At 40.3% G+C, this 12,684-nt stretch overlaps 1 protein-coding gene across 1 annotated transcript in view; it reads right to left on the bottom strand.

Annotated features, from left to right (window-relative positions):
• The window catches only part of LOC110388459 (coiled-coil domain-containing protein 169-like), a 28,098-nt gene extending 17,144 nt beyond the window's left edge, over window positions 1–10,954 (bottom strand). Inside the window, exons 1-4 of the mRNA XM_021377762.1 lie at window positions 10,632–10,954; window positions 5,796–5,878; window positions 5,176–5,286; window positions 5,044–5,084 (exon numbers count right to left, since the gene is read on the bottom strand). Of these exons, the coding sequence (XP_021233437.1) occupies window positions 5,044–5,084; window positions 5,176–5,286; window positions 5,796–5,878; window positions 10,632–10,939 (543 nt within the window). The 5' untranslated portion in view covers window positions 10,940–10,954. The remainder of the gene's footprint in view (window positions 1–5,043; window positions 5,085–5,175; window positions 5,287–5,795; window positions 5,879–10,631) is intronic.

Below are 12,684 nucleotides of genomic sequence, written 5' to 3'. Positions count from 1 at the left end.
ATGTCACATCTTTAGCTTTACTGTAACTGAAATTGATTTTAAGTTGATATCAATAAACTCACGTAACCATATATTGTAGCAGTTACTGAAAAAGATACATAAAAAACTACCTAGCATAGCACGTTCCTACATAAAATATGCAATCGATATGCATGCAATAGATGCTGGAAAGGCTGCAGTACAAGTGAAGAAAAAGTCACTGCACTTGTTTAAATGCCAAGTGCCCCCTTGTGGTTAGCATGCTCTTTGTATTTGAAACGAAACAGCTGAACTGCATGAATGCAGGGCCCTGTTGGCATCACACATTGTCAAGAACCAGGGTAAAGAAATTAGTCTGCAGATTTGTTGGAAAGTTCTGGTTGCTCCAGCATAAATAGGTGTGGGGCAGTGCTACCCAAATCCTTACATCAGTGATGCCCACAGCATTGTTCACAGGGGTTATCATCTGCTGAACTGGGAGGGGGAAGTTAAAAACCAGATCTCCATTGCTGGGCTTCAGATTTAAAACAAAAGATGATGTTGAATCCAAAATGTTTTACTTAGTATCTCTCCTGTGAAGCTTGGGAAAGGCCTTGAAATTCATTACAAATTTTTCTTGGGAGAAATCCAAGGGACCCAGTCAATTGCTAAGCAATTCCTGGAATTCCTGAACAGGCAGCAGTCAGGAGAACAGCCAGCTAATAATGTCAGCCGACTGCAAGTTTTTCCCCCGATTGTTTTCTTTGAAATACAAAGTGCATTCTGCCTCTGGGAACCCACAAAGCGATTTGTGAGAAACAGTCTGCTGGTTTGTGCAAGGCTGCCAGGAGGAACAACTATTGCCAATGTGACAAAGAAAGGAAAAAAGCGCAAGTCAAAAAGGTCTCTTGGAGACATCCAAAACATTTGTCCTAAGTCAGATGAAAGGAGTCTGGCAAGAGGCAGGAGCCAGCTTGGAGCTGTGAGAGCAGACTACAAAACTTTCTCCAAAATACTTCCAATTTTGACAATAAAGACAGGATACCAGACCTGCTTTTCACAGAGCTATGGGTGATATAATCCAGCAAGAGCAACAACGTTCATTTAACAGCGACTTGTTGAAAGAATTGTCAACATTTCCTGTGCCATGAGGAAGTGCTGATGTCCCCTACAGGCAGTTACCAACACCTACTGAGATACAACTTCTTTGTGTTTTCAAAAACACTGGATGCTTTTCCTGTTATGCTGCCAACACCCTCTCCAGTGTGACACTGCCACGCGTTCTGCTTATGGTTTAAAACATACAGGAAAAACCCTGAGGTTAATCTGCTAGGATTGCTGCATGTAATCACTCTGGTCTCAGAAAGGCAGTGCTGTAAAGCAAGTATCTGGCTGCTACTGTGAGAATTTTCTCAGCTATGGTGCTGGGCAGTCCTGAAGATGGTGATTTATGACAGAAACCTTCGTTCCTTGGCTAATTTTAACTAGAGCGTTGCTAAGGCAATGCAATCGGGAGCGTGCTCTTCTGAACTGATTTTGTAGGATGCTTTTTGGTATTTGCATACTAAAGCCGCTATCTAGGGATCCTCTCTAGCAGAAACGGTGAGAGAGAATGAAATCATTTTCCTCCCACTTATACAGGAAATTAGCAGACAACATGTATTTCACCACAGCTCACTGCATGAAAAAAAAACGCGAACAAATGAATGCTTCATATGTTTAAGAGGGGTAAACAAAATTCACCCGGTGTTAAGCTTTAGAGAGAAGGCATTATTTCTGTAATTATTCCTGAAGTAGTGTATGACATTTGTATTATTCATTGGGACATAAATTACTGACTAAACAGCTTTCAGTGTTGCAACTCCCCCGTGTTTGTCACTATTTAAGTTATTTTTAATCAAACCTCAGTACGCAAACGTGGTTTTCTAAATCCTGGCTATTCAAACTTGTGTGTTGAAGGTGTTGGTCCCGCATTTACTGTCCTGTGATACCCTTGTGGTATTTTGGAAATAAAATAAAAGGAATACATCAAGAATGATGGCCGTTCATCTAAATGATTTAGGGGTGTTTTTAACTGCAAGGAATCAGTCATCACTGTGATTCTATTTCTGAAGTGAAAACAGTGCTAGCCATCTGCAACAATTATTGCAATTTATGAACACTGAAAATCCTTGTGCTTCCTTGTTCATCACTCCAGAATTTGCATTTGTATTCTTCTCTTTCAGTTTTTTATAGCTCGCTCACTGCCAGAGCCCCTGATGACTAATCTTTATTTCCCCTGTTGTGCTTGAAATCAAGAAAATGTTTTATCCTACCTATCTCTAAATAAGATGAATTACTCTATGGATATGCTCTTCTCTTTCTGTTGAGTACATAAGACCCTAAATGACTTGCTGAGTGAGACAAATGTCCTTCCTGCCTTTGAGATATCTCCTCTGTTAAATATGGCTGAAATTGGTAATGAAATTAAGAATTATTAGAGGTGCCTCTAATAACCCAAACTGCATAACTCTTAACTTCTTTGGGAACATAGGTTAAAAGGATTTGCAAATGCTAGTTCATTTTCTCAGTGTGTTGCTCAAAATCTACTGTTCGTTGTTGCCATACTCTTGAAATGGTATCATCTTGCTAGAAGAATCACTTTGCTATTTTTTCACAGAACTTCACATGCAACAGCAAGCTGAGGACTGAATATCATAGTGTACTTCTCATTTAATGCACACACACGATTTTTATATATACACTCAGCATTTTCACTGAGTGAATGTAGATTGATGACCGGCTGCTCTCTGCTTTTCTACACCCACTCCCCACATCTGTTCTTTATTCTCATCTGTGGAGAAGCTAAATATTCCCCCATGCCCCCTGAACAACTCCCAAAAACATAAAAAAATGATTTGGATAAATCTTTATGCTTACACACCACAAACTGATCTGTGCATTTTTTACAGATGTTTTATCTGCCAAAATTGATAAGAAAAAGGAGCTCTGCATTCTGCAAGGGTAACTGTAAATATACACTGACTTTCCTGATAGCTTCAGTGAAAAAAAGGACAGCAAAGACCCCAAAATGCACCTATTTTCTTTCTTTCCATCTCCTGACAAACAAAACAAGCTTCTTCTAAATTTCTAAGCATTTTTTTCCACTCTTTTGGATAACAAGCAGACAAATGTATTCACTATACACTGGAATGGTGAAAAACTGCAGGATAAAAACCTACGGCATGGCACATGGGCTCCAGATTTCCCTAGGTGTCACTGAGTTAAGTCTAAGACTCTCCAAATTGTTTCCTAGACTCCTGGCAGTATGAATCTTACTGTTCTGCTGTAGTTCTTTCCTTTACAGGAACAGTAATCAAATCTCTTAGAATGACAGCTCGTAGGTGAGGAGGCAAAGCAGAATTTAGTAGGGATTAGAAATGTACTGGATTGGTGTGGCACAGCTGCTGATAAAGCTTACAGATTATCTAGCTGGTAATGGCTCTCCGGGTCCTTGGCAAGGTGTAATTGGATTGGTTAAGAGCACATAGGAAATTCGATGGAAATAAACACTTTTAATACTGCCAGTGTGCACGCCAGTCTATGCTTTACAGGCTGATGGGAATAACCTTGTCTGAAGCAGACTCTGCTGTAAATTTTCTAGCCCAATGTCCTGTGCTCAAGACTTTTTTTCAAAAATAATTCCGGTCGTATTTTTAAATCAAATCCCTGAAACAGGCAAATGAGATGGGAAGGATTTTGTTCTGTCATTGCTTTTAATTGGCTGTTTAAAAAAAAAATCCAGCCATCTAGAAAACACCATGGAGTCCAGGACAGCACTAAAACTAAAAAGAATATTTACTATCTGAATGCCACGAATTAGATCAGAATAAGCAATCAATTATTCACACTCTGCTTAAAATGGGTAATAATTCCCACTAACACAGCATGCAGACTCCTCTAGGCTCAGTGAACTCTCATTAATCTTCAGAATCTGAAGCACGGGAGTCAGATGGAGACACTTCTACTTGTGTTAAGTGCATAAGAAGTTGTTTTATGCTTTGCTGAAATGCAGCTGGTGAAATAAAAGCATATTAAGCAATAAAACTTAACAAAATATAAAAACCCAGTTCTGCTTTGCAAAAATGGAGTACTTAGTATACAATTAGGAATTTTCCTTGGACTATATTACACAAAATAACAGCAATTGTTGTTATTTATTGTCACGTACGCTACGAAAGTGGGAGTAGTGCTTGATACACTGGAGGATTGTGCTGAGGGGAACCTCACAGAGTTCAATTAAACAAGCAAAGATTTAAAGTCTTCCTCCTGGTGAGGAAAACTCCATGCACTGGTATATGCAGAAGAGGCTGAGAGAGATGGGGATGCTCAGTGTGCAGAAAAGAAAGTTCAGGGGGATTTTATCCATGAGCATAAGTACCTGATGGGATGGAAGGAAGAAGAGGGAGCCAGGGTATTCTCAGTGGTGCCAAGTGACAGGACAAGAGGTAACGGGCACAACCCAAAACACATGAAATTCTATCTAAATTAAGAAAACACTTTTTTTATTGTTCAAATACTGGAACATATTGCCCAGAGAAGTTGGGAAGGTTCCATCTATGGAGATACTCAAATTCTCACTAGGCATCATGCCAAGCAACCTGCTGTAGATGACCTGGCTTGAGTAGGGGTGTTGGACTAGAAAATTGCAAAGGGGTCCCTTCCAGCCTAAGCAATTCCATCATTTTGTGATCAAGGTTTTATATTTTTTTCAGTTATTGATAGAACCAGTCTAGCTACTCCATCTCATACACCTCACCACACATGATGTAGAATCTTCACTCGATCAAAAAATCTACTACACAATTATTGCCAACATTTAGGGCTTATGCTCCCACTTCATTATTTTGCTACACCTTACGTATTTATAAGCAACTGTCTAACTGAAACAATTAAGAAAGTAAGTGGGGCTGTATGCTTTGGTTTCTCAGCAGGACCACCAATATTTTTTGTCAAGGAACAAAAAAAAAAATTACAATTTCTTTAATTTACTTTAATTTCTTCTGTGGTTTTGAAACTAAAGCAACTGAATTCCACTGTACTCACCACAGGCATTTGATCAAAGATGCGAACAACGGCCAGTTTATCTACAAATAAGCAGAAGGTGTAACTCAGTGATTTCATTCAACATATAATCACTAATTCTACTGAAAAACAATTATGAATACCCATTTCCACCTGTTGGATTTCCACGAATAAGCTCCACCTTGTCTTTAAGAATATCAATTTGCCTTTGCAGCTGTCTATTCAATTCTACTTGCATCTCATATCTGGTTTTCCACTCATTACCTTTAAAACAAACACAGTGTTATTCTGTTTCCCAGATTATTTCATGCTATTTCAAGTAGAAGTTAACTTTTTTTTTTCAAATTATTCTTACATTTTTTTTCCTGAAGACTGAGAAAGTCTCCAGTTAGTCATCCCCATAATGAGGAAGTATTCATTTGAATTACAAAAGAGCTAGAAAATATAGATCAAGGGATTTTTTTTTTTCCACAGGGCTTAGTGTGGCCAGAATATTAACTGACTAACTCTATGAATTCATGTCATCCATTATTTCTTTAATAGTTAACAGAAAAAAAGCTAACATGCAGCATTTAGAACTCCATAATTTCACATCTTTCATTTCACATTACAGTTCCTTAATTTTTCACATTTCACATCTACAATAGTCATTTTTTGAAAAGGGAAAACTAATATTCCAAAATAAAAATTTGTATCACTGTAGGGTCTACCAAAACCAATTGATTTGCTTTGTTTCCTATTCAGTTAGTAAGACTCTGTTGCAATTCACTTACCCTCATCTTCAACACTGCTAAGCTTTTTCTCCAGTTCTGTTACTGTTTTTCTCAATTCAAATATTGAATTTTCAAGCATTTGCCTGTGGTATTTAGAAAAGTTAATAAAATGGCTTTGTATTAATTTAATTATTTTAAAAAAAAAAGGACTAAATCAAATATATTTTCAACTCAGCTCCAAACAAAATGCAGCACAACACAATACAAAAGCACTTTGTGATTATTTCATATCAAGTTGTTCGGAAGATTTCCAAAACAAACCAAGGCTCTTGAATGCATCCGTTTTTCAAAGGCCAACTTGAGATCTTTCAGAAGAACTGAGAACACAACTCTGCAAATTGGAATATGCTTTACAATACAAATATGGTAATCAAAACAAATAAGATGTATTTCAAATCTTAGCCTAGTTCATTAAAACATGCAAGACAGAAAACCATTGTGTGTCTTATTTATTGGTGGGTTGTGTAAGGGAAGCTTTCACATCAACGTAGATCTTCCCATTCTGAACACATTCATGAGAAATGTTCTTCAAGAAATAGTTAGCTATATTAGAAATAAAAGGTTTAGTCATCTGCTCTGGCGCCAGAACAGTATCATCTATTGCTTGTTCCACGATCACATTCAGTTAGCAGAATTTTATTTTCTATAGCTTGGAACATCAGTTTCAACTGAAAGCTATGGAAACAGAAGCAGACCAACCAATCTTAAGAAATAGAAGACAGATGCCTGGAATGGGGAGGGAAGGAAAAACTGAAACAGCATAGAAGTTTAAAGAAAATAAAATAAGCAGAAGGGTAATTGAAGGTAATTCAGGTAAGTTTTCAGTGCAAGAAACACACTGAGTTACAATTAGACAGAAATCTCCCATAACCAAAGAGAACCGGGTCTTCCAATCTCTCATTGCTCTAATGCTGTTCTTCCCCACCAACTTTAAATTAGAGAAGGGGAACACAGGTAAAGAAATAATGAAAGTACAGGCAGCAGACTGGAGACAGAAAAGGTTGTGGTGGAAGTCTCACCAAAGATAGAGTTGAAGCACATGAGTCAAAAGGCTTAGATCCAGGAAAATTGGAGGAAATCTGATCACTGCGGCTTATTTGTTCCCACTCCAAATGGCAGAGGCAGATAGCTAAGAAGGAAGACAAAATCTTATTAAATCACTGGCATATTTTCAACACAAATAGATAACATTTCCTTACAGCAGATTTCTATCAGCCTCTCAGTGCTTTTAAGAGAGGAAATTGTGATGATGGCGAGTGTTAAAATGGCATTTTTGGAAGGAAGAAACAGCTGGAGTTAGACACAGGCAAAGACGTAAATAGAGCTGAGCTATATCCAAATGAAATCAATTTTTCCTCTTAAAGAAAATTGTGTGCTTAGATGGATGCGGAGGGTGAGAATGGTAAGAATGAGTCCTTCAAACATGATGTTATCAGTTTTTAGTTTCTGTCGTCATTTCAAGACTATACATAACATCTCTTACAGCACAAGTTAGATTTTGTTCTTCTTTGTGCCTCATTAGCAAAGCTGCTAACCAACTTCCAACTATATTCCTTCCTGCTTAAAATGTATGCTGAAATGATAAATTGTGAGGTATCAGGCTGTAACTGCTGAGAGAAAATCTTATTTTCATTTGGAAATGAAAAACATTTTCTTTAAAAAAATGATTATTAGTAAACTTTTAGTATTCCAATAGCAACTAGGAATAGCCAGGGCAGTAACTCTCTAGTTATTCAGAGTATAAGCAGTAAACTATGCTCTTTGTATTGACAGAGAAGGGATGCAGAAATAAATCACTTTGACCAACTTGTTAAGTGCTTCAGCTCACTGTTGCATTGGCAGTATTTGGCATTTATGGAGGTACTTCTAATTGGGATAGGAAACAACAGGCCAAACCACTTGTCTGTTACTGTGAATGTAAAACAGCAGCTCTGTGCAGCTGCTTGCCCACAGCTTTGGGCTGTACTTAGAGGGACACTGGTGTGATTTTACCAATAGCCCCACATTTATTAATAATTAGACATACTCAAGGCCCATGATTTTTTCCCATATCACTGGACAAATGATAGTCATCACAGAAGAAAGCCCATAAACCCTGGAAGCCCCTAAGTTTCTCACTGGGGAAATTTAATGACATCCACACGTACGAAACAATGTCAGGAACGCTCTTGTGAAGGAGAAAAAAGCTGCAGTTCGGATAAGAAGTCTGTGATTGAAAATAAAGACAGAAATTTGCAGAGGTTCCTTTTAAGACAATTCAGAGGTGGTGTTTTGCTTGAAAGTGACAGCCACTTAGGACGAAAACCATTTCCCGCACCCTTTGCTATCCAGATCTCGGTATCTAGTGCACATATTGGGCAAAAGACTGCCTGAAGCCATTTTGTTTACAGGAGAGAGACCAGTGGCATATTACAGGTGAAGCTTAAGGCAAATCATTAGTTCTAGGGCTCCAGCTCTGCAACATAGCAGGCCTTTACTGGTTCCTGTAGAAGACAAAATACACAGATGCCTTCAGAATCTATGAACAAGGCAAACGATACCACACATTACAAACGGCACCGCAGGGAAGAACATATATAGCACTGAAAGCTCCAGGCACTGTCAGTCAGCGGTGTGCTGGGAAATCCTACAACCCTCCTTGTCTGGAAAGCCACAAATGCTGAAATCTCAAAGTGGAATTCTCACATGCAACTCTATCGACATTAGTAAATTGACAGAGTAAGCTGACATGCATACATGTACGGCTTAAAGACCCCTGTCTATTAAGAAGTATAATGCAGTATTATGCTTCCTCTCTACCTCAGGAACATTTGTCGTGACAGTTCCCAAACAGAACCTGTGCTAAATCTCGATTACAGTAATTCAGTGTCAGATTAAACTACTGACTTTCATTAAAGCCTTTCACAGTATTATATCCACAATCTTTGAGAATCAGCAGGTACCTAGGTAAAGACCCCTTACTGACACGGATGATTCAATTTACTCTTTGAAGTAAAAATCCCTTCTTAAATGAGAGTGGTAGGTGGGCTGTTAGCAAACTGTCTGAGCGGAACAATAATCAAATAAGCCAGCAAAAGGATGACAAGGATGAGACTGCTCTAAGGAATGCCGACATCTATCTGCAAGCCAGTCATCCTCAGCTTTCTTTATATTCAATGGAGAGAAACTTCTCAGGGTGTGAGTCATCTCCTTTTAAAGCAGCCAACCAAAGTAGGTCAGATGAATCACACCTTAAAGCCTTCTGTATTCACTGACAACACAGGCGCCTGGTTCAGATGTTGATTTCTAACAACCGTGGTTGCCAACAGTTGAATAAATAACAATACAATAATGGCACTGCCTGTTTGTACACACAAGATAAACATGGGACGTAGCTGCAGAACCCAGCAGGAACAGCAGGCTTTTCACTGTGTCTCTTCATGCTACTGAAATAGAGATTTTTGTTAAATACGTGTATTTTTAGTTTGATCAACACAGAAGACACAGCTTCTCAATGCGACACAGCGTCTCAATGTGACCAATGTGCTTTGGGCCAGTGTTGCAGAACATTCTCAGGGATATCAGCAAGAACTTCAGGTGCATAAAATACCCAGGTTTTCATTAGTTAAAACAATAATAAATCAAAGCAGTGAAATAAAGTCAATACCAGTCAGCTTTTTATTCGGGCACCTATAACAAAATGGTGTGTCTGGTAAATAAAAGTTGGTGTTTGCCTTGGATAATTTCTGTGTTACACTGACACACTACTTACTACTCAGGAGATTCTTTAAAAGGATCTTTGCTTATACACAGGTGCAAGTATGACCGAGCTTCTTTTTGCACCATTTTGAGCAGAGATGCTGCCCAACCCAACATACTGACTCTACCATAAATTCCAGCATCCCCTTCCCACAAGTGGATAAGTATTTCATAAAGTACAACTGCAGGAATAGCTTGCAGAGAACCTTCAGCCTGGAGACTGAAATAAACACTGTCCAGGGAAAAACAGGCATGGAACTGAATCTCTGAATATTGTATAGAAAGTAAGGGTCTGAATTAAGGCAGCACCTCAAGGAGCTCCTGGTATTTTAACTTTCTGTTTATTAGCATTCAGAAGGCAATAATGTTCCTTAATAAAGATGTAACTGACAAAAAAAAAAAAACCAGAAAAACAAAATCCCTGGAATTCCATAGAACAGAACATTAACATGAACACTGTTAACATCAAACGATTTAGTCAGAACCCTGAAACATGTGCTGCTTACAGCAGTAACACGCTGCCACCACTGCAAAACTGCGGTAGGAAGACATCTCAGGGATAGTCACTGACAGTGAAATCTGGCTTTCCAGCTTTACTCCACTCTGGAAAGAAATGTGCATTGCAATCACCTCATCACCCATTCCCTTCTCCACCTCAAACAGGAATCACTCCCCTAAGCCCTTTTCTGACCCATAAACCAGTTCTTACCCCATGCAAGCTCCCTCCCAGCCCCATTTCCCTGCCTGCTCACAGCCAGCTTCATTCTGGCTCGAACTGTTCACCCATTTCCACAGGCTCCTCGTGCCAGTGCCAGTGCCAGTGCCAGTGCCAGTGCCAGTGCCAGTGCCAGCCCCAGCCCCAGCCCCCTGACCTGCTACATTCCACCACGGCCTGCAGCTTCTCCCTGCAATCCCAGATTTTCACCAAGAGCCACACTCCTCCCCCCCAACTCTTTTCAATCCCCACAGACGCAGACTGCACTGCGGGACCTCCCGGCAGGTACCCACTGAGGCAACACCAGCCCGGTACCACCCGCCATTTTGCTGCCTACCCCCCACCCCTGGGACCTCTCCTTCGGCCCCAGCCCCGTCACTCACTGCCTCCGCCTCTCCCGCCCCAGCTCCAGCTCCAGCTCCAGCCCTTCGGGGTCGCCGCGCTCCCCCATGGCGCCGCCAGCGCCCCAGGGACCGGGGAAAGGCCACTGTGTGCCCGGCGGCCGCCTGAGGGAGCGGCGGGGCCCGCCCTGCCCCGGCTGCGCGGCGGCCGTGGTTCTAGCTCTATTCTTTGCATTCTTAAGGCAAAGCTTCACGAGGCCGACTGCGTTAATCGCACAGCTTAGTGCTGCGTGGTCGCACCTCTGTTTCCCTGTCGCTTTCTGTGGCTGCTTCAGTGCCAGCTTTGACATTCAAGTGAGAACTCAACAAGCCCACAGAACTCAAAAAGCCCAGAAATTTCAGGGGGTTAGTGACCTGTAAATGGTTCACCAGCTGCTCAGAAAAGCAGCGCTTGATGCAAGAGACAGTGTGAAACTGGGCGAGATTGGTGCTGTTGGTCAAGTCAACATGCCATGGGACCGAGTGCTGACTGGAGAAATGATCTATGCCCTTTATCAGGAAAATGGACTGCAATTTTGTTTTACTGACACACTATGAAATTAACAAAGGCTCTAATTTTACTTCTGTTGCGCGATCAGCAAGCCGTATTTTATAGCCCTCAAGCTTGCTAGGTAAGACATAACTGCTTCCCAAGTTTCAAACGAGTTATGTTTTATCGTTACGTTAACATAGCCAAAACCAGCATTGGCATCCAAAAGCTGGCTTTCAAATTATGTGAATTTTGGCTCTAATGCTTGAGACATTGGAATGGGCCAATCTGTTTTCTTGCTGTTACCGAAATGGCAGGGTCCTGATCCTCATGTTTAGCTGCACACGTTTGCTGCTTACCTTATGCCAGTTCTGGAAGCTGTCAATCTTCTCTTTGAGCCAGTTCCATTTGCTAATTAACACAGCAGAAAACCAGGAGATGAAGAGCCAAGAAGCAGACTGATTCCTGGTGGATTAGTGATCCAGTAGGATCTAATGTATGAGGGTAGAACAATAGGATAGAGTGTATGAAATCTTACCGTAAGAACAAGAAGTCATTTTAATTTGACTGGTATATACTAGGACAGGTGATTTTTGACAGTTTCAACTTAGAATTGATGCTATTATCTAATCAGTGAATTATCACTTGATTTATGGATTGAATGCAAAATTATCTGCTATCTAATCAAGAAACAAAAATTCAGAGAATCAGTGTACTACAACTGCATTTAAATTTATCTGCTTATTTAGCCTTCAGCATTTACTGAATGCTACCTTTTCAAAAGACATATTGAAAACACATTCCATGCCAAACCAATAATTTCAGTATTAACTTGGACCTAGGTTAGCATTCATGTCAAATTCAGTGTTAGTGACTGCAGTAGTAAAATCTTAACAGCAAGAGTGTTAATCAGTAACCATTTTCCTTACTACCAGTTTTTGCTAAACACTATTTGAAGAACTTTTTCAAGAATGTAACCAGCCTACTGAATAGTTGTCATACTAGAGGCTGTATGCAGACAGCTCAGAAAGAGCCGCAGAATCACTAGAAAGTCTCTGAGGCTGTATCCTGGCCACAGTGTACTGTCTGCCCCAGGACACTCTTCTTTGACCTCCTCTCCAGGAAACTTACAGGTCCCACTCTCCACTCAGGGATTACAAGGTGCCCTAACTAGGTGAGATCTCAGGAACTGGGTCACGGAGTGCATGTGAGGATGAGCCCAGACCATGCTAGTTGGCTGGGTTGGCAGAGGACAGCAAGTCTAAATATGTGCTTCACCAGATGGTTTGGGAGCTGAAGTGAGAGCAGCAAAAATATCTCGCGGACCAAGGTCATGTGCAAGTCGGTTGAAACTTCAAACCATCAAGATTCTTATCAATTACTTCAGGAACAGTAGTGACCTTGCAGTACAGGGGAGTTTCCTCCACTTCTTTATTCCAGATAAAGAAAAAAAAAAGTTAAAGACACATCTTCGGATTATGTGAAGGCAATGGATGGCAAGGATTGCTTAAAAATAAGGTAGACCAGTTGTTGAAGGTAAACACTTGGATTACAACAGATTAATTT

Source organism: Numida meleagris, chromosome 1 (genome assembly GCF_002078875.1).
Source record: "Numida meleagris isolate 19003 breed g44 Domestic line chromosome 1, NumMel1.0, whole genome shotgun sequence".
Lineage (NCBI taxonomy): Eukaryota > Metazoa > Chordata > Aves > Galliformes > Numididae > Numida > Numida meleagris.
This window is presented reverse-complemented; position numbering and strand designations above follow the sequence as displayed.